This window comes from Eupeodes corollae, chromosome 2, assembly GCF_945859685.1.
Source record: "Eupeodes corollae chromosome 2, idEupCoro1.1, whole genome shotgun sequence".
Classification (NCBI taxonomy): Eukaryota; Metazoa; Arthropoda; class Insecta; order Diptera; family Syrphidae; genus Eupeodes; species Eupeodes corollae.
This window is the reverse complement of record NC_079148.1, coordinates 81,566,093-81,592,647: the sequence shown is the minus strand read 5'-3', so window position 1 is coordinate 81,592,647 and position 26,555 is coordinate 81,566,093. Positions and strand designations below refer to the sequence as shown.

The following is a 26,555-nucleotide window of genomic DNA, read 5'->3' as shown; positions in this document are numbered from 1 at the left end:
CTCCGAAAATAACACGCAACGATTCCATAATTGCCTCATCATCAGTTGAATATTTTAGACAATCACTGACGCTGATATGCCTCCCCTTTAATGGCTTTACGAAGCCGAGCAACATTTTATTTCGCATTGTACTTCCCTTCAATGATCGTCGATCTGAAAACTTCCTCGAAATAAGGCCATTCCCGCTTCTTACTTCCAGAAAACGTTGGCAACTCCTGCACGTTGCTGAAGGATTGAAGAATCTTGAAAGCAATCTTGATGAGTATGAGTGGCAGTGTTACGAATTGGTGTAGATTGAAGTGGTTGAGTAGCATTTTTTAACAGCGACTGATGATTGGCTTGAATACGTTTAATCATCTCTAACCTTTCATCTGAAAGTGGCTTTGCGACTGATGATGGTGGAGGGTCTAGTGGTTTGCTTGGAAGTGAAGAATTTGCCAGCTTCCTATTCATTTCTTCTAATTCGTTCTTCAAATAAAAAAGTTCTGCATCCTTTTGAGAATTGTGATTTTGACTCAGCGTGGAACTTTTATAGCTGTGATCTTCACTAAGTGTTGCATATAGTTAAGCCAGCTTTCATGGACGTCATCCGAAAGTGCTTCGTCCCAATCCACCTTTGATTGCCAAAGGCGTTGGAAAAGTATTTTGGGAATGATTGTGATTGGAGCGAGGAGACCCAACGGGTCGAACAGTTTCGACGATTCTAAAAGAAGTAAGCGTTTGGTTATTTTCGTTATTCTCACCTCTGGAACCTTGACCGAAAATGATAACTGGTCTGATGACGGAGCCCACTGAAGTCCCAGAGTTCGAATGCCATCTGCGTCCGAGAAATCCAATGGCTGGTGAACTTCACGTTTATCTTCGGGTACGGAATTGATGACGAGCGACGAATTCGAAGACCATTTGCGAAGATGGAACCTTGACCGAAAATGATAACTGGTCTGAAGTCCCAGAGTTCGAATGCCATCTGCGTCCGAGAAATCCAATGGCTGGTGAACTTCACGTTGATCTTCGGGTACGGAATTGATGACGAGCGACGAATTCGAAGACCATTTGCGAAATTGGAAACAACCTTTTATGAGAATTGCGGATACGTCAGTTCGGATGCGGTTTAAGAGGTCAGTTAAGAGGTCGTCCATATAAAAGTGGTTCATGATGACGTTGCAGGTGTTTTCCTTCGTCTAGGGCTGCTTGTTGGATTGCTTTGATAGCAAGATGAGACGAAGACACAGCTCCATAAGCGACAGTCAGAATGCTATAATCTTCGACATCGTCTACGGGAGAATTGCGCCAAACGATGCGTTGATAGTTGACTTGATTAGGGTTGATTCTCACCTGCCGGTATATATTGGCAACGTCAGCGGTCAAAGCGAATCGACAAGTTCTCATTCGTATAAGTGCCATGTATGTTGAGAGAAAATCCGGTTGTGGTACGACAGGAAGCGTTAAAGACAACTCTCAACTTTGTCGTTGTGCTTGTGTCCTTGGTTACGGCTCGGTGAGGCATATAGTAATGCTTACCTAGAGTGGGTGATTGCGTCAATTTTTCCATATAACCCAGGTCGATGAATTCTTGAATGAAGTTTATATATTGCTCTTTTAGACATTCATCTATTCGAAAAGGGGCTTCCATTCGATGAAGTGCCTGAATTGCTGAATGGCGTGAGTTGCCCAGAGGACATTCAGGTTTGAATGGAAGGCTTAACACATACCGACCATCGGCTCCCGGAAATAACGCCAGATTTCTTTTTTGGAAAAAACGCCAGAAAATGTTTTCTGCTTCAAATTGGAAAAAGAAGCAGAATTTTTTGTGGAAATGGAAAAAAAAAAACAGAAACCAAAATGGAAATTAGGCCAAAAAACCAATTGGTATATTCTGGCCTAATTTCCTAATATCAATTTGGAAAAAAAGCCAGAAAATGTTTTGCATTTTAAAAGTCGCTACTTGGTCAATATTATAGACATTTTATCACAACAGGAATTTGGAAAAAAAGCCAGAAAATGTTTTGCATTTTAAAAGTCGCTACTTGGTCAATATTATAGACATTTTATCACAACAGGAAAAAACAGCTGACATGCACCCGTGGGGGGGGCGGTCGCGGTGCGGCCATGGCGTTGCGGTCGCGGCTCGGGCCGGAGCGGCTCGGAGTTAGGAAAAAATGCCTGAAATTCCGAAATTTTGCCAGAAGCATTAAAAGCGGATGGTGCGGGTTCAGTATGTGCATCAAGTAAAGATGATAAAACATTTGAAGGGGAATAGAGTATTTTGCCTAAGAGGGTCCATCCAAGAGTGGATTGTTGTGCTACGGGCGTACCAATAGGACCTTTGATCAAACCAACGCGTAGGAATTGTGGAAGTTCGTCAGCTCCGATCAAGATGCCGATGGCAGCGGATTTGTTAAAATGCGGGTCAACAAGTTTTAGCGATTGAAGGTGTGGCCACTTTTGTCGAGTTAGATGAATTTAGGGAAGCATGTTGGTGAGCTTTGGCAAAATATGAGCAACTATGGTAGTAGAAAAACTATTGTCTAATGATAAGAGCTTAAGTTAAATTTCGCCATTAGAGCTACCAGCAGCTGAGGCGCCAATGCCATTAATCGCGACTGTTTGTGGAGATCGCCTTAACGCTAGTCCTTGAACACATTTTTCACTTACGAATGTTAGATGAGATCCATTGTCGAAGAGAAATCGAGCTGTTTGGTATCGTCCTGTTTTATCAGCGACATTCACAAGAGCGGTGCCTAAAAGAACTTTATGTTTAGAATGTGCCGAGTATGATTAAGTAAAGTGGCTCAAAGATGGTTCATTGAGACTTGGACATCGTCCAAAAATGTGTGATAACTGATAACGCTTACGACATGTGCGGCATGTGTTTGAGCTTCGACATTTTTCATCCGAATGTCCAGCGCTAAGACAATTGAAGCAATGTTTATTGTTTTTAATAAAAGCAATTTTGGCTTTGACATCGAGTGATCGAAACTTGTCGCAGATGTAAATCTTGTAATCACCGGAGCACACCGGGCATGACATGATTGATGACTTTTGTTGTTGTTGTTGCGAGGATGATGAAGAGAAATTTGAAGAAAAGAAGCGTTTTGGCTTACCTTTTGTTTGTACCACCTTGGATAGGCCTTGCGTTTGCTTCTAGTCATAGCATCTAAAGAATGACATCTTTTTTCCAAGAAATTCGGAACAGTGTCTTCTGTGAGGTATAGCTCCCACTGTCTATGTGTTTCCATGTCTAGCTTACGTACGGTCAGATGGACTAACCAGTCATCCCAGTTATTGACGGACCTGCCTTATGCTTTGAGGCTTTGAAAATGTTCTTGCGTGGCTTCGGCCAAATTCCTGAGAGCCGATGCGGATTCGATGTTTATTTTTTTCGAAAAAAAATGGCTTGGAAATGGGCGTCAATGAGCACACGTTTGACATTTGTAACGCCTTTTTAGAAGAGTCCATGCTTGTTCGTAATTATTGTCTGTTATTGGTAGTCCATTTTCATTGCACGTGGACAATTTTCTAAAGAGCATTTAATATATTGTAGCTTTTGACATCCAGACAACGTAGTTGCATCGTGCACCACTGAAACAAAAGCGTCGTGGAAGGGCTTCCAGTCTTTGGCTTCGCCGGAAAGTTTCGGTAGGCTGAGAGCTGGTAGTTTAATGTTGGGTCGAATCGAACAGCTCCAATGGTCCGCCAGCAGCGTTGTGTAAGCATTTAACTCTGCTTCGTCGAGAGATTCAGCCTTCTTGCTTGCCATCAAACACCTTTTTATTCCATTGCGCGCGGAATTACGTTTTATTACATTATTTCTATTAGCCATCGCGAGAAAAGTTTATTTTGATAGATCAATTTTGAAAAAAAATGTTTTGCACGAAAGCACACGTTTGCAAAAAATTACTTTCTAGAACGAAATATGCACACACGAATTCGATGTAAATTTTTGGATAACTGTGCAAAGCAAACTCATATAAAGGCAACTGTAAATAATTGTTGCATTTTGTGTATCCGATTCGAAAACGCGTAAAATGTTTTTAATAATTACAAAAAGGAAAGCGTGGTTAATTACTTAACTATTTTATTATGCGACAGTACTGGTTCCCAACTCGATTAATACTCATTTAACATAAGAGATCTTCAATTTAAAATAAAAAGTCTGGAATATTTCGATAGAAAACATCTTAAAACTCGCATGGCCTACTGTAGTAGACCACAATAACAGTTATCTTCATAACTTACCAGTTTCTTATGTCAGATTAGTGTTAACCCTCATCAACTAAATTCTGGACACCTTTTTATAATTGTTTGTCTATCTTGCTGAAATATGAGAATATAACCTATAACATCGGATATTCATATTTCCCACATTCAATGTATTGTGTTAATAGTATTCAGGTGATGTGAGAACCTGTCATTGTCGTCACGGCCGTTTTGAAATGTTGCTGATTTTTACATAATGATCAAAACCAAACAGTTAAGTAGCATTTTCACAGCATTATTCCAAAGAACTAAATTATTCAATAAATGTGTTTAAATTAAAAACAGAACTCATTTTCATGCAAGGGAAGCATTCAAAATTTGTAAAACTCGCAGAAGAGAATCGAAGTGTTTTGAATGAAAAAAAAGTTCCTTTATTATATGTGAGCTATTTTTTGTTCAAGTTAATAAATACAAATTATGAACTCTTACTAACTCCTTCAGTTCTTGGCCATCTTTAGTTAAGCGAAACACAAAATTCCAGTAGACACTTGCCGTCACGAAAATGTTCATTCATTATATTTGATAATTTTTATATAATAAAAGTACAAAATAATTGCGGGGATATGCTTATTTACTTGCTGATACAAATAGAATGGGATCATTTTTGTATGCAAAAATAACTGTGAACTTGAATTAAACGAAAACACAACAATAACGAAAAAGCTATAAAGTTGCGTCAATTTGTACATCTCACTGATATCAAAAACACTATATAAAGATATAAATCCCCGGTAGACATCTTGGTTTGCCTACAATCTAAACCGGAAATCAACCTCATAAACTTTTTCATAGTGTGCGTGTAATTTCTCCTCCAATTTATTAAATTTCCCCAAAAAACTCAGTAAGTGTGTCTATGTATGGGTTTTGGAGGGTGATACGTACGAAGGATTTATATCTTTACTAGAGTGTTTTTGACTGATATACTTGACACTCAAATACATGACATACCATTTTTTTAAAAGTACGAGTGGAAGAATTTTTTTTTTTTTTAAATTTTATGAAAACAACCTCAGCGACGACGCTGAAACGATATCGTGTTATAACATAAACGTAATTTACATATCTTACACTTTTTGGAAGAACATAACATTTGTTCTAACAAATTTCACTCCTAAAATTATTTTTTATTATATTGCTTGAAAATTAAGGATGCTATCATAATCGTGTTGGAGACGTGATAAATAAGTTCGGGTCCTTGTGTATTTGTGACGCCCTCCCGATCTAGACTAAGTACTCATATATAGCTTGTTCGGTTATTCCGATATTTTTGACGTGCCAAAAGCATGAACGAAGAAGAAGCCGGTCATTCTCATTACAATTGGTGCATATTTAGTCATGTCCGCCTAGCCATATAAAGGATAATTTTTTAAAAGCTATAAGAAAGTTTTAAAAAAAAAAACACATACAATTCAGAAAAATGCATGAACTCTTTATTCGAATCGATAGTACGACCCATATAATCTAACGGTAGCGCTCACCATTCACAGTTACGTTACAATTCGCATCATCTTTGAAGAAGTAGGGTGGAATGATTCTGAGACTTTTTATTGGTTCATTGGTAGCTCTTGCGACACTTTTGGCTGATATTCACTTGCTGGAGGAAGCGCGCGATGTACTTTCTTAACAGAGCATGCATTTTGATAATAAAATTCAATATTCGCAAGCGGTTATTCCATTGTAAGACGATTTATGGTTAAATTATAGACCAAACTGAAGATGTTTGACAGTTAAACAAAACACGGAACGTGCGTCGGCTGTTAAACCAGTGTTGCCAAAATAATAATAGCTAACAAATCTCCCTTTAGTTAATAAAGTTATAATGAAAAATTGAGTACGAAAAATTTCGCTGCTAGAGCTTGGAACACTTGATTATTTATAGTTAACGGACCAAAAAATATCAAAAGAATAGCTTCTTCTGCAACAAGTCATTGACGGTGCAATTTATAAAGAAACAGCCATTTTTGCTGACGACACTTCAATACTTTCCTCGCCCACGCAATGGCGGATCCAGAGGGGGGATCGTTGGGGTCATGAACCCCCCTGGGAGATAATTTGTTTTTATTTTTGTAGGAATTCCCTGCAATTCATTAGTTTTGAATTGAGTTGAGTTAATGTATATGACCTCTACTGTATCATTGAATTATCTATTTTTTGTATAGGAAAACAAAATTTGTATTTTACTTTCTAAACTTTGTTACAAAAAGTAGCACTTTTAACTGAGGGCTGGACCAAGAACATAATATGAATCTGACATTTAGCCCTTAGCACAAAATTATCAAATTTTGACCAATGGACGATCCGGTGGGGGGGGGGGTCATATGAGACATAAAGCTTATGCAGTTAAGTTGTGTAAGTAAAGATATGTTAGTAATTTAACGACATTCACCAAAAAATGGTCTGTTGTCAAAAATATTTAAAATTTGTGTAACTTGAGTAATGCTTTAAATTATTTTCATAAAATTTGCAGGTTTTTAAGAAGAATCCTTGTATAAGTGATCTTCAATTTTATATTAAGTTCCCTTTAAATTCCTGAAACTAGCCTTCAATTCCATATTTTTTTTGTATGCACATTAATAGTGAACATTGGAGTGATTTTTACTCGCGACACATAGGAACTATGTATATGGCAAATACTTCCATTCGTAAAAAATTTCGAATCAAACATGACATTACGATGTTAGAAAAGTCAAAAAAAGTGGGTCCCCCATTCCACCCGTTCTGTCTGTCTGTCCTGGCCCCTTAAGCCTAAACATATGTGCCGATAGCTTAAGGGCGTTTTTCAATTTTTTCATACTAAAAATAACAGCAGTCCTCATTCAAATTTGTTGGTGTAAATTCGAAAATTAAATTTTTTTCAGACATGAAGCGATAGATTTTTTTAGAACTTTCTCTAATTTTGTTTTCTTATTTCGGTTCTTTCTACGAGAAAAACATATTTTGGTATTGCTGCAGAAGGGTGCCCCTCATAAGGCAGTTATTTTGTTTTCAAATTTTCTCAAGAACTTAATCAACAGATTTCAATAATCTTGTCTTTCAATGCAAGCTCTTATCGAGGGTCAAATTTTCAAATTGATGATGATTTTTTTTTTTTTTTTTGAGAAAAATTTATTTTGGAGGTATTGCAGCCGGGCAACATGTTTCTTTCAAAATTGATTTTCTGTTTTAAAGTACATTTACTTTAGATGTTCTAGAACCGAGATTTAAATACGAATTTCAAGAATAAAAATGTCCCGAAAACAGCAAAAGTGACACTTTTGTTATACTAATGGCTAATTAAAAAACACAATGCACGTTTCATATCTATTAATATAAAAGCTTTGAATCTCTTGAGAACTGAAGCGAAAAGAGATTCTGAAACGTGTAATTTATGACTGCCACACAAAAGTTTCTTCCCAGCCTATTTGTTTACCTTAGTTTGCTTTTATTTTATATTCAGAGAAATTATGTACTTAAATGCACTTATTTCCTTAAATTCAAGAACCAAACATTTTCCTACCTACAATTTTAAAATTTTGTTGACTCCTTTAAGATCATAAAATATTCTAGCATCAGCTTCAATCTACGAGTAAGCAGAGTAATACCGATAGTAATAATGGACTCAAGAAAATTGAGTCCGAAAAAACTACGCCAAACAAAAACAGAAACTTCTTTATATCAGATTCTTTCTCATTTTCTGGGTTTTGGAATTTTTGTTTGCGTTTTTCGCATTAATATAAATGGCAACAAAAAAGAATATATTCTTTTTGGAAAAAAGCATAGCTTCAAAACTATTTCGTACATTTCTCCTTGAAAGCAATAAAAACCATCTAAAATATTGTGTTTTGCTCTTAAATATGGCATATTTAGAAAACTGTTAGAATCTTGGAATGCTTTCATAATAAGAAGGTCTTATAAATTAAATAGTAAGACTATATCTTGCTGCACAATAGCGTTCTAAAATAATTTAATAACTAAAGTTGTCACTTAAGCCATTGAAATGTGTACATTTAAGGTTAAGATGCACATTATGTTATTTAAATTTTGTTAACCTGTTTTAAAAAACATTTTTAAGCGGTAAGTAAAAACTCGTCTATGTGTTAAGTGCTTGACCCCCTTCCTAATTAAAAGTCTGGATCCGCCCTTGCGCAAACGTCTGGTATAAGCATTGAGTTGAACTTAAATAATATAATGCGGTTTTAAAACAAATACTACAACCGATTAAAAATCAAACGTAATGCTGACATCTTTGATTTTCATATTTTAGATAGATCAGTTTCGTGTTGGTATCAAGTGAAATTTCTTGGTATTAACCTTTATACTAAACTAATCTTTAACCAACATATAACACAAATGCTAACAAAATCCAAGATAGGAACCAGATTGATATTTACTTTCATTAATGGTCAGTCTTCACTTTCAGTCGGAAATAAAACAAATATGTATTGTCCAATCTGGAAAATGAAGCTAAGACTCATACTAAGAAACTACAAATTGCTCAAAATACGGTGTTAAAAATTATGTTCAATCTTCTTTTGCATCATTCCACATTAAACATCCATTAAATAATTAAACTTTCTACTAAAATAATTTATTTATTTGTTCATTTTTAAATATTTATTTACATACATGGTGTCCCATAAGTAACTGTCCAAACTGTATATGGTGAATGGTCAAGTCATGACCTACCAGAATTTGGTAACTTGTATACCGCAGCAATACGGTGTTCGAGTAACGGTTGTATTAATGAAATTTTCAAAAACACGTACTTTTAGTCAGTTTTTAATCACCCTGTCCACAAATTATTTTTTGTTTTTACTATATGTTAGTATTTTACAATTTTGAATAAATATTAGATATTTTTGCATTTAAAAGATTTCAATTTTTGGCACTATTTTGCAAAATATTAATAGTTAAAATCATATTCTCACTAAACTTAATTTTTTAAATCGAGCTTTAAAATAATGTTATTAAAAAAATCATATTACGCAATATTAGTTATTGTTTTTCGCTTGATTTTTTAGCTTGGTTCAAAAGTTATAAGCATTTCAATTTAATAAGTCACGATTTAAAAAACAAATATAAAAAGAAAAAAATGTGTTTCTGTTAGAATTGTTTATTACATTACTAGAGACATCTTGTTTCCAATTCATTGAATTAATTTAACCGGAAATAATATGGCTGTTTGTATTATCGCCGTTTTTAAACCAATGAAGTTGTTAAGCTATGATAGTGCGGTACTTTATATTTTTAAATAACTAAAAATGCCTTACACGTCACGAAGGAGCGTATGTAAGAAGTAATGGAAATGATTTTAACTATTATTATTTTGCGAAATAGTGCAAATTTTTTTAAACCGACTAAAAGTAGGTGTTTTTGAAAATTTCATTAATACAACCGTTACCCGAAAACCGTTGGGCTGTGGTATAGACAAGTTACCAAATTCTGATAGGTCATGACATGACCATTCATCATATACAGTTTGGACCGTTATTTATGGAACACCATACATCATCTATTATGTTCTTATTTTTTTCTTGTATTGATTTAATTTTATTTGTATTGAATCACTTATTTATTTTTTAAAAAATTGCTTATTTATTTATATACTTTATGTTCAAACATTATCTTCTTAATAAGAAAATAACCCACAGTTATTATCATTTTTCAAACAGTGCTCTGCAATCTACATAACGATAAGTAGGACAACAATTTATATATTTTATATTTGCCCTACCAAGTCGCGTGAAGGGTGAGGGTATCAACAAATTTAAATTTTACAGAGATTTGAATGTAGGAAATTATAAAGCATTCTCATTCTTTGTATGTTTTCAATTCATAAATGTAACACATTAATGTTAACCCAAAAGTAATCGAAAGAAATATATAATAAGGCCACATGCACCACAATGCGCAAAAACCTGACATAGACAAGTTTCACATCACGAAAATGTGCTTCCCATTCCACAAAAAGAAATGTTTCATTCTAGTAGGTACTGCAACTGGAAATCATTTTATGTATATAAAATTAAATATAAAACTTTTCAAATTCAACTTGGTATGTACATATATAATGTGCATTTATGGCGAGTTTATTACGTACATAGTGCGATACTTGCATCCAAACTCTCTTAAAGGATTGATATTTACGAGTATATACTGTATAAATTCAAAGTTTTTACCATCCGACAATAAGGTTTATCTCAGCAATAGAGACATGTAAAAGGAATTTCTTAATGGTTAACATACTTGTACCTAAAACCAAATCACTTTAATATAAACAAATATTTTAAGTATGAATATGAATGAATCGATACGTACGTTCGCATAATTTAATGTTTAAATGTTATTTAATGCAAATGTCCCCCTTAAATTTTAAATCCGCTAAGTCCAAATGTTAGCATACTCTTTCAAACATCTAGTGCGTTATCTCAAGAATAAATTATTTTATGCTAGCTTAGCTACCAATATGTCAATGGAAATCGACTTGTCACTATAGACATACATAACCCTTAACATAACTCCACAAATAATAGTCAATAATAATAATAAACTAATCGGTAAACTGACCGACCATAAATTTATATTCAACTGTTCACCGAATCCACAGCTCAATTGGTACATTGTTACGCGTGCTGCGTAGAATGTGGTACTGGCTCAATGATTCCGACAGCCTATTATCCACACCGAACAATGACTTTATCTGGTTATCTAAAAACATTGATAGCTCTTGCAATGCTACTGACAATACAAATGAGCATCAGAACTCAGAAGTTTTAAATAAATTGAAAGCCTTGGACTGCTCTAAGTAAGACCATACAGTCTACAAGTTCAGTATATGACAGCTATTAATTCATCTCTTCCTTATCCGTTAATTTATAGATTAACACAAAAAGAAACAAAATTCTTTATATCTTTTAATTATTTAAACTGCATTTTTCAATACATAAGATATGTAAGTTAAGCTGAACGCAACATTATAATACAAGACTTTTCCAAGATAGCATATTAATATTAGTTTTTTTCTTACAGAATGTGGTGGACAATTACTGGAAACTTTGGAAATATCCTTCCAATCGATTGGTCTAAATCATACACCCGACAAATGCACATGCCAACTTTGAATTTAGCCGACAATCGTCAAAAGCAAAATAATACAACCTCCACAACCAACAGTGATGGCGCTGGTAATAATGGCATAACATCACAAACACCAAATGGAATTTTGGACGAGTTGAATGACCTATCTAGTGAAGATGAGGCTGTTGCCAATGATCTTGATATGCATGCGTTAATATTAAACGGAATCAATCCAGAACAAGAAGAACCCATTAAAAGCGTTGAAGAAGTTATCAAAGAAATAGATGATATAATGGATGAGGCCACACCTTCCGAGGATGACGTATTAGATTCAGAAGTCATGGAAAAAGCAAAAGAGGTGCTGGGAGCACCATTGTACGCAGATAGTAAGTACTTACATACCACGTTTAGGAGGGTGACGGCTCAAATGTATGTTTGTATGTACATAAGTTGGGTTACATATTTCAAGTATTTCTCTAATCAACATTTTTCAAAAGTTTAAAGATGGCAAACCAGTAAGTGTTTGTTTTTGACTACCTTATTTTCGTGCACAATGTATGAGAATATAAGAACAAGCTTGAACTTTTATAAATATCAAGTCGTGAGCTTTATTGGATTTCCGATTCCAGATCAATATCCTCCCTAAATAGTAAAAGTACTTATTAGGTTTTAATAATCCAATTATTTTGAGGGCTCATCACTCGTAAAAGAAAAAAAAATCGAATTACCTTCGACATTTTGCTGATAAAACACAGTGGTGTTAACCCTTTGTTGCATGTTTATAAATTATAGAAAAAAGTATAGTTTCAGCAAATTTTGATTACCTGATCTTAAGATATATAAATGTTCAATTCCATTTCCACTGGATAATTAGTATGATGATAGTTGCAGGACAAATTTTTAAATAAATAAGGTTACTTTAAACTACAAAAATAATTTGTTGAAAGGATCCACCACATTCATGGCATTATAAAAAATGTCATCAAATTAATAACAAACATACATATGCTGTAAAAATATATATATGTATGTAGTGCACATATCTTCATAATTAAAATGGAAGAAACTTGTATTTTAATTCTGATCTCTGTTCGCCAATGCTTACCTATCAAAATTCATTATTCGGAATCCAAATAATTGCTTTTATAAAAACATACGTTGTTTTATTTAATAAAGTCGTTCATCAAAATTCGTATGTACCTACTCGATTAATTTTGTTTCCCTTATTAATTGATATTTTTGGAATATATTTGGCAAATATTCTCAGTTCTAAAACGACAACAACAACAACTACAACTTGTGAGACTGAAAAAATTGTCTTATTGAATCTAAAAAATTGTCTTATTGATTAAAGTAGCCAAAATTTTCACTTGGGACACATAATGTTATGGATTCCATAGCTAATACTTTGAGTTAGCGACAATATTTTAACTGGCGTCTATTTTGTCAGCTTCCAAGTTTGAATTGGCAATTTCAACATAAATAGACTTTCGCCTAGATAACCAAATAACTTACCTATGCTCAGCGATGAAGCTCAATTTTGGTTGAATGGATAAAAAACAAAACATCCGTATTTGTAGTGATAATGATCCTCAAGTGTATGTGGAACCACCCTTGTATCCACAAAAACTGACTGTTTGGTCTGATTTATGGGTTGGTGCAATTATGGTCCGTACTTCTTTTCGAATAATGCTAGCTAGAAAAATCACCGCTATAGAACCATGATTACTAACTTTTTTATCAATGAATATTGAACAACCATGATTTGGAGGAGCTATAGTCTACGCCGATGAGCCCGAAATAATTGATAACACTAAATTATAATGCCAGAAGATTATCTTTCAAGTAAAGTAAATTTCATATACATTTTAAATATCATCTTTGCATTATTCATTTAAATGAATTAGCATTATTCCTCGAATGCAACATTTCCTTCAAAATGCCCCCATCTTTCTCGTTGTATTTTTCGTATTCTATCTTAACACACGTCACCGTTAATAATTTGAATAATGTTATTTAATTGCACCTCAACAACAGTAACGCAGTAAATTGTTTCTCGTAATAAAAAAATTAATTATTTTATTCTTATTTACAGAACTACAATATCTATCAATATCGCAGCTTAATGAGTTGTACATGGAAATGGAAGTTTTAATTCAGGAATTCAGTGAAACACTCATTAATGAGCTGGCATTGCGCGATGAATTGGAATATGAGAAGGAATTGAAAAACACATTTATTTCATTATTATTGGCCGTACAAAATAAAAGAAGACAATTCCATGTTGAAAAGAAAAGGGGCAAATCACAGGGTTAGTTAGTCAAATTTTTTGTATTATATTTGAAATAAATATTTATCGTTTAAGGCCAAGACCCCAAGTATCTAACAACTGTTATTCCTTATCACATGGAAAATGGAACACCTAACAATCAAGCATTACAAGTGTTGATAAAAAGTAAGTAAAATTGTATGGTATATGGAGTGGTTTACTAAATTAACAAGTTTTAAATTTTCTTGCTCTATTTAATTCCCCAGTTATTTTAATAACGTAAATTGTTTTTGCATGCTTTATTTGTTAAATAAAAAAGATACATTTTGTGTGTATTTGAAAAAAAAAAAACAATTGTAATGAGTTGCATACACTCTTCTTTTACCTTATAAAAAATACCTATCGGATTGATTTTATATAAAATGGTAACAAAGTTAACTATTTCATTCGAGGAATAAAAAATACATAGCCATTTATATGTATTGTCATTTTGTGCCAGTAACAACTTCGTTTCAGTTGATCAACAATATCCAATAGTCACACTTACCACATAACATTTATTATTCTAACACAGACCTTAAACACAATTTTGAAACATTATGATTTAAAAAAAAAATGAAAATATGTCCAGATTGGAACCGTTTAATTTTTATTTGTTCATTGAATGTACGGGTCAAGTTTCTCATATAAAATACTTTTTTACTGAGTATAATAAAAATCCATACAAACGATTTAATACGAAGCACTTACTATAGTTAATTTTATGAGTTAAATGTTATTGAAAACAAATTAAGGATTCTGTTATCATATCATATGACACATCCTCAACAATTCTATTGTTGTTATCATTTAAAGTTTTCAAAAAAAAATTTAACAAGCCCAATAAATTCTCGTTTAATGAAATTAGTATTTTTGGTATTGTTTATGAAATATCATTTTTTTTCTTTTTAAAATATTTGGGCTAAAGAATATTTTTTATTTGTTTAAAAGACAAATATTTGTTAGTTTGGGTACCATACACTCGTAAAAAAGATAATTTTGAAACTTTACAAAATAAATATAACGGGTTGAATTTCGAAAAATTAACAGACATCGTCCCTAAAAAAATTTGTACCCAACACTTTATTGTTTGAAGTTTTCTAATACCATTGATTTTTTTAGGTCTGTAACTATTAAAGGAAAAAATGAAATGCAGCTATATTGCTTTTTTTTAAATCACGTTTACACATGCTGTTCATATTTCAACCACAAGGAGAAATTGATTGTTTGATAAAAGTTAATCTTTAAATTTTATTTTTTTTCTTTACAGTATTGAAAGCGATCAATGAAGACAGTCCAACTGTACCCACATTACTCACAGATTATATCCTTAAAGTCTTGTGCCCAACATAGGTCGAGGTTAAAAAATATTCGCTTAAGCAAGCGCTAATTAATTTCAAAAGAAAAAATAAGAAATTAAATAGATTAGTTAACACTTTTATTTATAAAGTAAAATAAATTTCATATATATATATATAAAATCAAAAGCAAAGATATACATTCAAAATTTAACATGCAATACCACTCTGCAGTTTTTTATGTAAATTTATCCAGGTTACATATAATTACCTATATAAAAAAAAACAATAAACCTAAAATCATATTATTACTAATAAATACAATAAATAACTGCACCATCTCAAAAAAAAATACTAAATGTTATAAAAACAACACTTTTATTCCAAAATCCCATTGAATTGTCCTAAAATAAGATAAAAGTAATTTTTAAACTATCCTTAAAAATTTGTATCAGGTTATTTATAACACATTTTCTTGGCAATTTGCACAATTTGCGCTACATTACAACCAAATTTTTTGAACCCGACATATGTACAGACAGTTTCACTCCTTTTTTAAAATATCATCAATGTCTGCAAGGTTTTTGCTCCTTGAGAAAATATAGAGCCTGTAACACAAAGCTAAAAGTACTTGTAATACCTTGGTCTTGCAGGCAGTTATTTTAATGAACAAAAAAAAGACTTCCAATCAATCAATTGGTGTTTTTAACAAAAGAAAAAAATGCCAATTGTCAATACAACTATGTTCATACTTGATTCGATTCATTTTGGATTGACTTTTTTCGTTAAGTGGAGTTGTATTTTGATTTTTGTAGAAACGTCAAATCAATCACATTCTATTAGTACTAATACTTCATGAGAAAAAAGTGGTGAAATCGTGAGCGATAACCTAAAGGTCTTTAAAAAAATTAAGCAAAATGTTCTTTACACTGCTTACCATTTTTGAATTAGCACTTCCAAGCAAAAAGTCTAGGGAAATTTTTGTTTTTTACAACTGTAAAGAGTTTTGTTTGTGTTACAGAAATCATCTACACTTGTAAGATTAATATTGTCCTACAATGAATATAAACCAGACGAATTTTGCATGTATCTGAACAAAATTCACCAAATAATTATTGAAAGAGGAATTCTGTGATGTTTTTTCAAAGAGATGATTCAGGTTCAGTTATGAAACTACTCATGAGAAATTATGTTGATCAATATTTTTTTTTTCAACGTTGCCTTTAATTAGTATATTTGGACTTGTTTGTACATTTTTTTAAATAGAAATAAATATATCGATTTTTATGTAAACATTAATTTTAGTTTTAAGTGTGTACAATTTTGTGTTTTTAGGATAAAAATATAATTTTTCAATTAATATTTGATCAGAAACAATATCTCAAATGATTTTATAATACATTATTATTTAAATAAGTTGTATATAACATATTATAATTTACATATTTTTGAAATTGAATTTAATAAATGTGTATGTGGAATAAGCAACACAATTGAAATTGGTATGGTCTCTTTCTACTCAATATTTCAGAAGAAAATAAAAACGTCTACACGGAGTAATTTTGAACAAAGCAGCGCTATAATTGACCGGCCACAATAATTTTTATAACAAAAAGGTCACCAATATCGCAAGATGGTTGACTAGCAAAATGTGTAGTACTTTGTTATAAAAATCATCCAAATGAATAATTTAACTAATGTTGGTGAACATATTGTTAAGATTGTTGTTTATGTAAAATCCTATAATCTGAATCCAATCTCTGTTCATAAATTCCGTTGATTAACGTAATTTGGCTATTTGTGGGTTTGCTGGACAGAACGAATACCAAACCTGAAATTGAGTCGTTTTAACTTTTATTTTTGTGTATTTTGCTCCACACCAATTTCAAGTCTTGATTTGTTCCACATTTCGCTTAAAATTAAAAAAAAAAACACTACGCAGTTAAACTTTGCCATAAAATATAATTTAAATAAAATGCAACCTACAAAATACAAACAGTTTTATTTTAATACTCAAAAAGCTTAGCTTTAGACTTTATTTAATTTAATTATATTTTTAAGTTATTTCTTTCTATTCTGTGGTATTATTTTAAATCTGAATTGCATATTATTAATACAAGATAAAACTAATATCTACGCACATTTAAAAGTAAAAGTGATTTTTTTACATTTATCTAATTTCACTTTTAAACTCTACCCGTACTATTAAATTTAATTGATCGGGTTAAAACAATACTTAGATATTAAATCAAACAACAAATAAATTTTCTATTTTTCAACTTAAAGATGGAAAAGAAGGCTTAATTATTTGTTGATAAAATACCTAACATCTTTTGCACTTAGTAATTTGTACGGTACCTTTGATGAACAAACATTCAAAATAAGTTTTAAATATATATCTCTCTCACTTGCAAAAAAAACGAACAAATAAGAGCGATTGTAGCTTCTCTTCATTAGAAAAATATTTTAAACCAAAATAATAAAGTAGAATCAAAAAATACAATTTTAGTGCTGCTTTGAAAATAAACAATATTTAAATGATACAAAAATTTTATCTTATTTATATTATTTACAAACAAAATTTAATCATAAAATTTTATGGAATACTAAATATATTTACGAAATATTACAAGATACAAACAAAAAAAATTAGATAAAAAAAGAGTTTAATAAATCCTACACAATTAAAAAAGCAAAATATTTAATAGACACAAAATATTAGATATTTATCTATTGTAAGCTAAATTGATAGAAATACTTTTAACTATAATCTGAAAGTATCTCAAAAGGTTTAAAAAGAAGTGCTGAACTAGTAAACGTCTAGATATTAAATGTATTTAAGTAACAGTCAATCGGATTTACTATTCAAATATTAAAAACACAATTTATTCTCTCAAGCATTATAAACATTTGGTTTGATTAATTAATTTATGTTTCAACAAAAGTATGATAAATGTAAAATTATATAAAAGAAGTAAATTATTATATATAATGAACAGAACATGTGCATTTTAAAATGATAAGTGAATTCACAAAAGCTTATGAAAAATTGCTTGAAATAAAATATTAAAAAAAAATATATATATAAAACAAATTTGAATTACGGCCACAAAGAAACTTTTCGATTAATCACCATTAAGCTGTCAAATATTCCATATGTTTTCATTATGATGTTTTTTAGCAATCCCCTAAAAAAATAGCTTAATTTCATGTTCAACTGCAATTTCAGCGGAAAAATTCAATTGAAATTGGTTATTAAAATTTCTCTTGATCGGGAACTATCATCAGACTTTCTTTTTTGGGAAAGTAGAACAGCAAACAAATTAAAGTAGATATTTATACTAACTGGAGAAAGAGAACGTATTATAATAAATGAAACGAAATACAAGTAGTCCTAAAATAATACTGCGTTTCGTTTATAATAAAAGCAATTAATATTTTTAATAAATGCACATATTTATTTGCATACACATTTTTGATTTTCTCTCTTTTCGAACAAGATACATAAATAATTCCATTCAAACTGATTTATTGATATTTTTAAATATTGATAGTTATGGGTCATTTTTAAACTGGTGTTTATGTTATAATTTCAGTAATATCTCTAAAAGATGCAGCAATTGTACAATTGAGAGTGTGCGCATTTTTTTATAAATGATTTTCTTAATTCTTGCTAAGAATTAAAAAACGACAAACAATATACATATATATGATGGCTTAAATTAATTTAAATCGTTGTTTACGAAATATTGAATTGACATAGAAATAAAAATATATACATATTATGGACGCCAACAAACCACTTACTCTTGAAATAAAGAATATTATTCATGTGACGTGTTTTTTCAATTGCAAATTTCGCAAAGCGGCCTTAAGATGAATAACAATTTCCTCAAATGATTGTGAAAACAAATCATACTGGGCAGGTTCAGTCGACATAAGGGCTTTTACACTTTAGAATTTCAGAAAGTAGTTAGCTTATAGCAAGCTTAAAGTAAGGCAAGTTTCTAGTATCTGATTGGCGTGCTACCAAAAAATTGTCTTCCAATTAAGCTAACTTTATTGGAAAGTTGACTTGGAAAGTTAGTCAAGAAAAATCTCCCTAACTATCAAGTGAAGTGAACTTATGCACAATTCCATTTAATCTTTTGTGTAAAAGAGTTCCTTGTCAAATTGTCAATACAAAATACAAATCGTGATGGATTTGTAGGTTGCCTGAGGGGTGTTTTGTAGACAATAATGTTTTTGATAGTTTTTGTAAAATGAACTGAAGGTAGAGGTTAATGAAGTAAAGTATGTGTATAATTTAATTAAATGTGTAAGGAGTAGGCAGAACTTTTTTAAATGATACAATCAATATCAAACATAACATTATGTTCACACTTAAGGTTCTAGTCAAAATGATAGATTTAAAATAACTTATTTTCGACATACAATTTACGATTTACTTTATTTGAACAACATAAACTTATGAAAATTGGCATCAACAGCAACTTTTTTTGGGACCCATTCGCCGAATCTATTTGTTTATGTGTTTAAGATTTTCAACAATGTAGTCCATCAAATCATTGATCATTTTAAAATAAATAAATAAATTAGGTGGCACAATGTTGAGATGGCCTAGTGTCTTACAACTTTTAATCGTTCCTGACGATTTTGCTGACATTCAAATAAAATTTCTGAAAAAAACTTAAAACTCCAAACCATTTTAAAATTAGTTTTGAAGAAACTGAATAATGTGGGCATAAGATGTTTGTACAAAGATTTCTTAGGCAAAGCTGATAGGTAGTGTAAAAAAGAGTGATTTATTATTGGTAGGAATTAGAAATAGATAAGATAAGCATCAGGCAGAAGTTTATGTTTTAAATAAATGTAAACAAAAATCATCTAGTTATAATTTGTGGTGATGCTGGTGACTCGTGTTAGCAAATTCTCTTTTTCTTTATCATTGAAAGGTTAAATTCTTATCACCATATTTAGCTTTGCAGCGTCTATTATTCATAACTTAGAATCAGACAGCAGCAGTTCTAAAAAAGATTCCAATGAATACAAAAGACAAAGTTCTGTTAGCCTACTCGGGTGGGTTGGACACAAGTTGTATTCTCAAATGGCTACAGGAAAAGGGATTTGAAGTTATCTGCTTTATTGCAGATGTTGGACAAGATGAAGATTTTGAAGCAGCAAAAAAGAAAGCTTTTGGGTGTGGAGCAGAGGAAGTTAGTGAGAGAATATAAATTACTTTATTATATTATTATATTTTATGTACCTATGTACGTATCATAGGTGATCATCAAAGATGTGAAAGAGGATTTTGTAGAAAACTACATTTGGCCATCCATTCAAATGGGATTAGTATATGAAGAACGTTATTTATTGGGCACGTCATTGGCAAGACCATGTATATCAGTGGCCCTAGTTGAGGCTGCCAAGTCGAGAGGGGCAAAATATATTGCTCATGGAGCTACTGGAAAGGGTAATGACCAAGTTAGGTTCGAAATGTGTGCATATGCCCTTTTTCCCGAAGTTAAGGTTGGTATATGAAAAAATCCTTTTTTATTGTATTCTATTTATGAACCTCACTTCAGATAATTTCTCCATGGAGAGACGATGATTTCTGTAAGCGTTTCCAGGGAAGACTAGATTTAATTAAATATGCAGAGCAGAATGGCATACCAGTGAGTGCAAAGCCTTCTGCGCCATGGAGTACGGATGCAAATATCATGCACATAAGTTATGAATCAGGAATTTTGGAAGATCCTAATCAAATCGCTCCGAATAATCTTTACGAAATGACCAAAGATCCAAAGTTGGCACCATCAAAACCCTATCGTGTGAAAATCCATTTTCAAAACGGCCTTCCCGTCAAGGCGGAAGATATGCAATCTATGAAAACTTTCAAAAAGCCTATAGATATTCTGAAATTTTTAAATGAAGTCGGTGGATTATATGGAATTGGACGAATCGATATCGTGGAAAATAGATTTGTGGGCTTAAAATCACGTGGAGTTTACGAAACTCCTGGTGGTACGATTCTTTTTTCCGCTCACCAAGATTTGGAGGTTTTCTGTTTAGATAGGGAAATCTATCGTACCAAGTCATATCTAAGGGATTCGATGTCGGTGTACGTGTACAATGGATTTTGGTTTAGTCCAGAGGCTGTATTTACAAGAAAATGTCTTGAACTATCTCAAGAGCATGTTAATGGAGAAGTAATTATGGAGCTAATGCCCGGATATTGTAAGCCGTTGGCTCGAAAATCAGCTCAGGAACTTTATAATCAAGAATTGGTATCAATGGACGTACATGGTGGTTATGTACCAGCTGATGCAACTGGATTCATAAGAATTAATTCGGTAAGATCAACTGAGTTTGCTAGAGCTTACGGCAAATATAAATGTTAACTTTGTAAAATAAATATTTGACTCTTCAATTTGTTGACTTATTATTTAACTTAGCGTTAGAGATTGGAAGCAGCTATTTTTTACAGATTAAACTATATATCGCACCCATAGAATGAAAGTGACCTAACTCAAAAAATGCAACTTGTGGGAAATGACCAAAAAGTCTTCAACAAAGTGTAGTTGTGAGTAATTTTAATTGTATTTCTCACATAATTTGGCAAATAATTAACTTTCATTCAAATATGTATGTGAGAAATAGAATCAAAATTACTCAAAATTACACTTTTTTGAAGACTTTTAGTTCATATCCCACAAGTTGCAATTTTTGAGTTAGGTCACTTTCATTCTATGGGTGCGATATACATACAAACGAAATAATCAAACAAAATCGTCTGATTTGCAACATAAGGGACTTCATATGCAATAAACTGCACTTTTGGACGTACATTTTGACCAAGATAACTAGTTACTTTATCAAGTCATACATTTCAAACTCGGAAACTTACTTCAGAATCCTCTATCTTATGATTGTGCAAAAACATTATTGACAACCAAATACTCCTCAAGCAAGCTGCAAGTCCAACACTATTTCCATTTTGTATTGTAAATAAATATAACTTATTCCTTTTCCAATTTGACAAAGAAGCTTTTCGCACAAGAAATTAAATGCAATTGTGCATAAAATAAATAATTGATAGAGTAATAAGGTTCAGCCCTAAGCTAATTGAAAAATCATGATTAGCTGTCAATTTGACATATGTAAGTGGATTTGTTTTGATAGTTAGGTAGATTTTGCTTGACTAACTTTCCAGTCAACTTTCCATTAAAATTGTCTTAATTTTAAGGTAATTTTTTGGCAGCTGGTCAATCAGATACTAGAAACTTGCCTTAGTTTCAAGCCACTTATTTCGTCTGAAGCGTTGGTTTAGCGAAGTGGAGAGAAAATAGTATTTTCATTCTCTTCAGCAGCCAGCATAGGAAGGGAGATAATTAATTTACTAGCAAAAATGACAACAAAATTTCCTTCAGTCTATTTGATTTTATCTTTGTATATGTTTTCATATTGTTAGCACCCTTTGAAAAAAGGGTGCAAGCTTCATGTGACTCAGATATAAGATCAAGATTACTTTCACTTCTGCAATCAGGAAATGAAACAAAAATAACGCTTGCGTACATAGAGAAATATATCTACATCCACTATATCAAGAACAGCTACACCACCAGAAGTAAAAAAATTAAAGATCCAAAACGAATTTGAATTGATTGAATTACTCATTTAAAGGTTTATCCATAATATGCAATATCTATCAAAAACCAACCGCTCTGATTTCGCCTCCTTTGCCCAGACCACCACTAGCAATCTAAGAAGATTTCCCTATTGCCGCTGTGCTAGACACAGAGAACTGCCAGGACGATGGAGAGGTTTGAATCCAACACGTAAAGTGATTGTACAAAGAGTTGAAATCGCAGTCCGGGATGGTGAATGGAATAAAAACTGAACTCCCAAAAAAAGATCAAAATTGAACTGATATATTTAAAAGTGCAGCAAACTACAATTATTACACCTCATAGTTCATCTTCAAAAACAATATATGAATTTTCCAAGAATATTTCGTTTTAAAATCAACAACATTGACACACCGGTACCGGGAAGAACCGTTCAACTGTGAATTTTTGTTATATTTGTGGAAAGTTCGTATAACAATAAATTTTACATTAATTAAAAGTCCTTAACAATAATATTGTATTCTTTTTTAGTGATAAAGACTTATTTTTATCATTGAATATGTAGACTTCTTGGTTTGTAAATCATGTTTACTTGTTTTAAAAATAAAATGAAATTAATAAAAATATGTTTTTAAATTCTTATGGGCGGGGTGAACCTCATAATTACTGACATAAAACACATAAGGCTTTTCGAGGCTAGTTTTTTTTTCGTACCTTTTATTACGAATTTGTATCCTTAGGTTAAAACAAAAGTTCTTGTAGTATATTGAAAAAATACAAAATAATTTTCATAAATGGTGTTTATCAGTTTATCATAATGTATGTTGCTTAAAAATGGTCTTCAATATCGCGCGTACTTAACGTAAACAAATCATTCTTGTTTTGGTTTCGGTGGTCAAAGTCAAACTTTATTCGCGACTCTCGTGAAAGAAATGTCAAAATCGACGAATATTCGTTCATTCGTTGGTCGTGCTCATGTGAATAATGCTTTACAAAGGCAATTGCGTACGCCGACGATATAATTGCGTACAGAACGGCCCGAAAGGTTGAGGTTATTATACGGTTTCCAGAACATCTCTTTTAAAGAGAACATGTTCTCTTTTTGGACTCCGATCTTTCTTATTCTTTCTTTTTCCATCAAATTCTTTTTTGTACTCTATTTTATTTATGTTCTCTTTTCTGTCCTCTTTTTTATAAATGTTGGTTCCTCAAAAATAGGAATCTTACTCCCTTTTCATTAAAAAAAACTGAAGTGTCTACCAAAATAACTCTAAATGTACTCTTCCAAACGTCTGCATAAACTCACCACCCAATTTTTGTTGTATTCTGTTTTTCCATTTTCATTTGACATTTCATCAATCTAAACGCAATATGTTTAGTGCGTTGGACTGTCATGTGAGAGGTCTTGGGTTCGATCCCTGCCTATGACATCTAAAGTCTTTTTACGGATACTGCCTCTTGTGAGGAATTGAAAAATTCTCCAAGAGTAACTGTTGTCATGAAAAAGCGCTTGCTCAAATTAGCCGTTCGGATTCGGAATATAAACTGTAGGTCCCCTCCATTCCTGACAACATTACACGCACATAGGAATGGTTGAGAGTTGTAAGTCACTAGGCCCTAGTTCTGAACGGACTGTTGCGCCACCCAATTTATTTTATTTAAATGCAAAAAATATTGCCCAGACCTGAATTCATACAAAAATAAAAGTGACCCAATGTTTTCTGCTGGTTTTATGACAAAATATTCTAGCGGTTAATTAAATTTGACTTATTAAACTTCTTTTAAGAATGTTTGTATACACAAATAAATTTAAATTTATGTAGTGCAGGTACATAGATTTATTTAAGTTTTACTAATTATTTTTATTTATTGTTATTTATTATTATTAGTGTGTAATTAATGCTTCTTTCACAAATAAATATTTTTATGAAATGAACATTTGATCATATCTTTTATTTGGATGATGGTGAGGTGAGCGGGCGGAGTATAACAGCAGAAGTTTGAATTATTGAAAATTATTATAATAAAGTTATTAGAATTCTATGGCAGCGTGATTTCGACAAAATTCAGCGATATTGCGACGACTGGAAACTGAAAATAAATGTCCAGAAGTCGGAGACAATTCTGTGCCGGACTCAGTTGTCTCCGTGCAAGAACTGGCGCAAGATGGTCATCGTTGACCTTCACGGCAGCGATTAGCGAGCAAAGGAGTAGTGGTTAGATCAGTATTTATATTTCGACAATCATATAAATGATGCTCTGACCAGGGCCAGAAGAGCCTTCGCTCTGACGAAACGGCTATTTTACAGCAGTCGACTTGACCCCATAGTGAAGGTAATTAGCTACATGGCCCTCATACGGCCGATGATCATTTATAGTTGTCCTGTGTGGTTCAACGTTGCCCCTTCCCAGATGGAGCAGTTTCGGGTGTTCGAGCGGCAGTGTTTACGACGCTGTACCGGCTTATATTGAACAGCCGAATATTCTTACGTGCATTACTATCCCAACGAAGTCCTATACAATGGGGCTCGAATCAACAAAATTGACAATTTCGTCATAAAACTCGTTAGAGGTCACATTGCAAAGGCTATGTCTTCGACCAACAATTCAAATTTCAGGGCGTTCTATCCGAACGACGAGTATTTTGAGATTGCACGCTTAAGCGGCTTCATTCCATCAGAGGCATTCCTCTTTTAAGATAGATGCGGTCTGATACATGATAGATTGGCAGTTCCGCTAATCTACCACGTCAGACGACGAACCGTTGATAGGCCACTCCTGTAGAATCGGGACGTCATGGTACAAGGCATTAGTATTAAGTGTTATAGTTTAACTAAGAGTGTCCGTATGGGACCAGGAAGTTAGTTGTAAGTTATGGTTAATTAGGCTAGTTTTATGAATTTTTGCATAGCTTTAAGATAGTTTTAGGAATAAATTAATAAAAACGAATTAAAAAAAAATATGTATGTAGAACTATTCAAAACCATAATAAAATAAATTGTAATCAAGGTTTTTTCAAAATTTTAGATAATGTCAAATGAAAACACATGAGTCTTCTCATAACTAATATAGGTAGGTAGGTAGAAATGGCGATCTCAAGGCAACCTATCCTGAGATCCAATTAGCGCTGTAGTGCGCCGTTTTGATACCAAAAACTAGTTTGACTTGTGAAAAAGGGACAGATTTATAGAGAAGCTTCATAACGATTATGTTAGAGCCATTTTGTCGCATTGAGAAAAAAGATTAGGTTTCTAATCTTTGTCTCAGATAGCTCATCAAGTTCGTGAAAGAATATGCTTTACCAAAGTATTTCATTCTAGTGTTTGCCTAAGCAGGACATTTGTCGAGGAAATGGATTACCGTTTCACTTTCTCTTTGGTCACTACAACTACGGCAAAAGGTGTAGTAGGAGATACCAAACTTCTCCGCATGAACTCCTATAGGCCAATGTCCGGTACAAACCACAACAATCCTGGCTATGTCTTGCGTTGGCCGGCACAGAAGATCGTTTGTACGGGTTTTATTATAGGTGGGCCATATCTTCCTAGATATAATGCAATTGGGTAAATTGCTCCACCTTCGGTTTGATTCAGTTTGGTAGATAGAAAAGATTTTACCCTTCATAGCTCCAAGATGAATGTTTACCATTTCCGCAAGAGAGCTATGAAGGGCCAATCCTTGCCTGGTTAGCTCGTCAGCCAGTTCAATTCCCACGATACCACTATGGCCCGGAACCCAGATCAGGGTGACACCGAGGTTAATATTCAGGCTCGCAAGCTCATCGCGACATTGCTGGACCAATTTAGATGAGGATGTGGCCGAGTTAATGGCTTTGAGAGCTGCCTGACTGTCTGTAAAGATAGCCGCATTTCGGTTTTGGTTTGGGCTTTGTTTAAGTATCTTACATGCCTCCCTTATTGCCAGAAGTTCAGCCTGAAAAACGCAAGCAAAGTCAGGAAGCCTAAAGGATTTAGCTACATTTAGGGACTCAGAAAAGATCCCAGA

The 26,555-nt window shown here is 32.6% G+C and overlaps 2 protein-coding genes across 2 annotated transcripts in view; both read left to right on the top strand.

Moving 5' to 3' along the window:
- Nucleotides 1–18,001, top strand: part of LOC129947704 (fasciculation and elongation protein zeta-2) — a 68,655-nt gene extending 50,654 nt beyond the window's left edge. The window contains exons 2-5 of the mRNA XM_056058364.1: nt 11,269–11,702; nt 13,412–13,627; nt 13,682–13,771; nt 14,895–18,001. Of these exons, the coding sequence (XP_055914339.1) occupies nt 11,269–11,702; nt 13,412–13,627; nt 13,682–13,771; nt 14,895–14,977 (823 nt within the window). The 3' untranslated portion in view covers nt 14,978–18,001. The remainder of the gene's footprint in view (nt 1–11,268; nt 11,703–13,411; nt 13,628–13,681; nt 13,772–14,894) is intronic.
- Nucleotides 18,002–18,798: 797 nt separating this feature from the next.
- On the top strand, nt 18,799–21,352 carry LOC129947705 (argininosuccinate synthase). The gene is made up of 3 exons (XM_056058365.1): nt 18,799–20,138; nt 20,206–20,451; nt 20,508–21,352. Exons 1-3 carry the CDS (start codon nt 19,965–19,967, stop codon nt 21,321–21,323), a joined length of 1,236 nt encoding a protein of 411 aa, XP_055914340.1. The 5' UTR covers nt 18,799–19,964; the 3' UTR covers nt 21,324–21,352.
- Nucleotides 21,353–26,555: the final 5,203 nt, after the last annotated feature.

What these genes read in the sequence shown, in the direction of transcription:
- LOC129947705 (XM_056058365.1), top strand. Translation starts at nt 19,965, where the DNA reads ATGAATACAAAAGACAAAGTTCTGTTAGCCTACTCGGGTGGGTTGGAC. An exon ending in TTGGGTGTGGAGCAGAGGAA is followed by an intron (nt 20,139 to 20,205) that starts GTTAGTGAGAGA and finishes TACGTATCATAG; the next exon opens with GTGATCATCAAAGATGTGAA. An exon ending in CCCTTTTTCCCGAAGTTAAG is followed by an intron (nt 20,452 to 20,507) that starts GTTGGTATATGA and finishes ACCTCACTTCAG; the next exon opens with ATAATTTCTCCATGGAGAGA.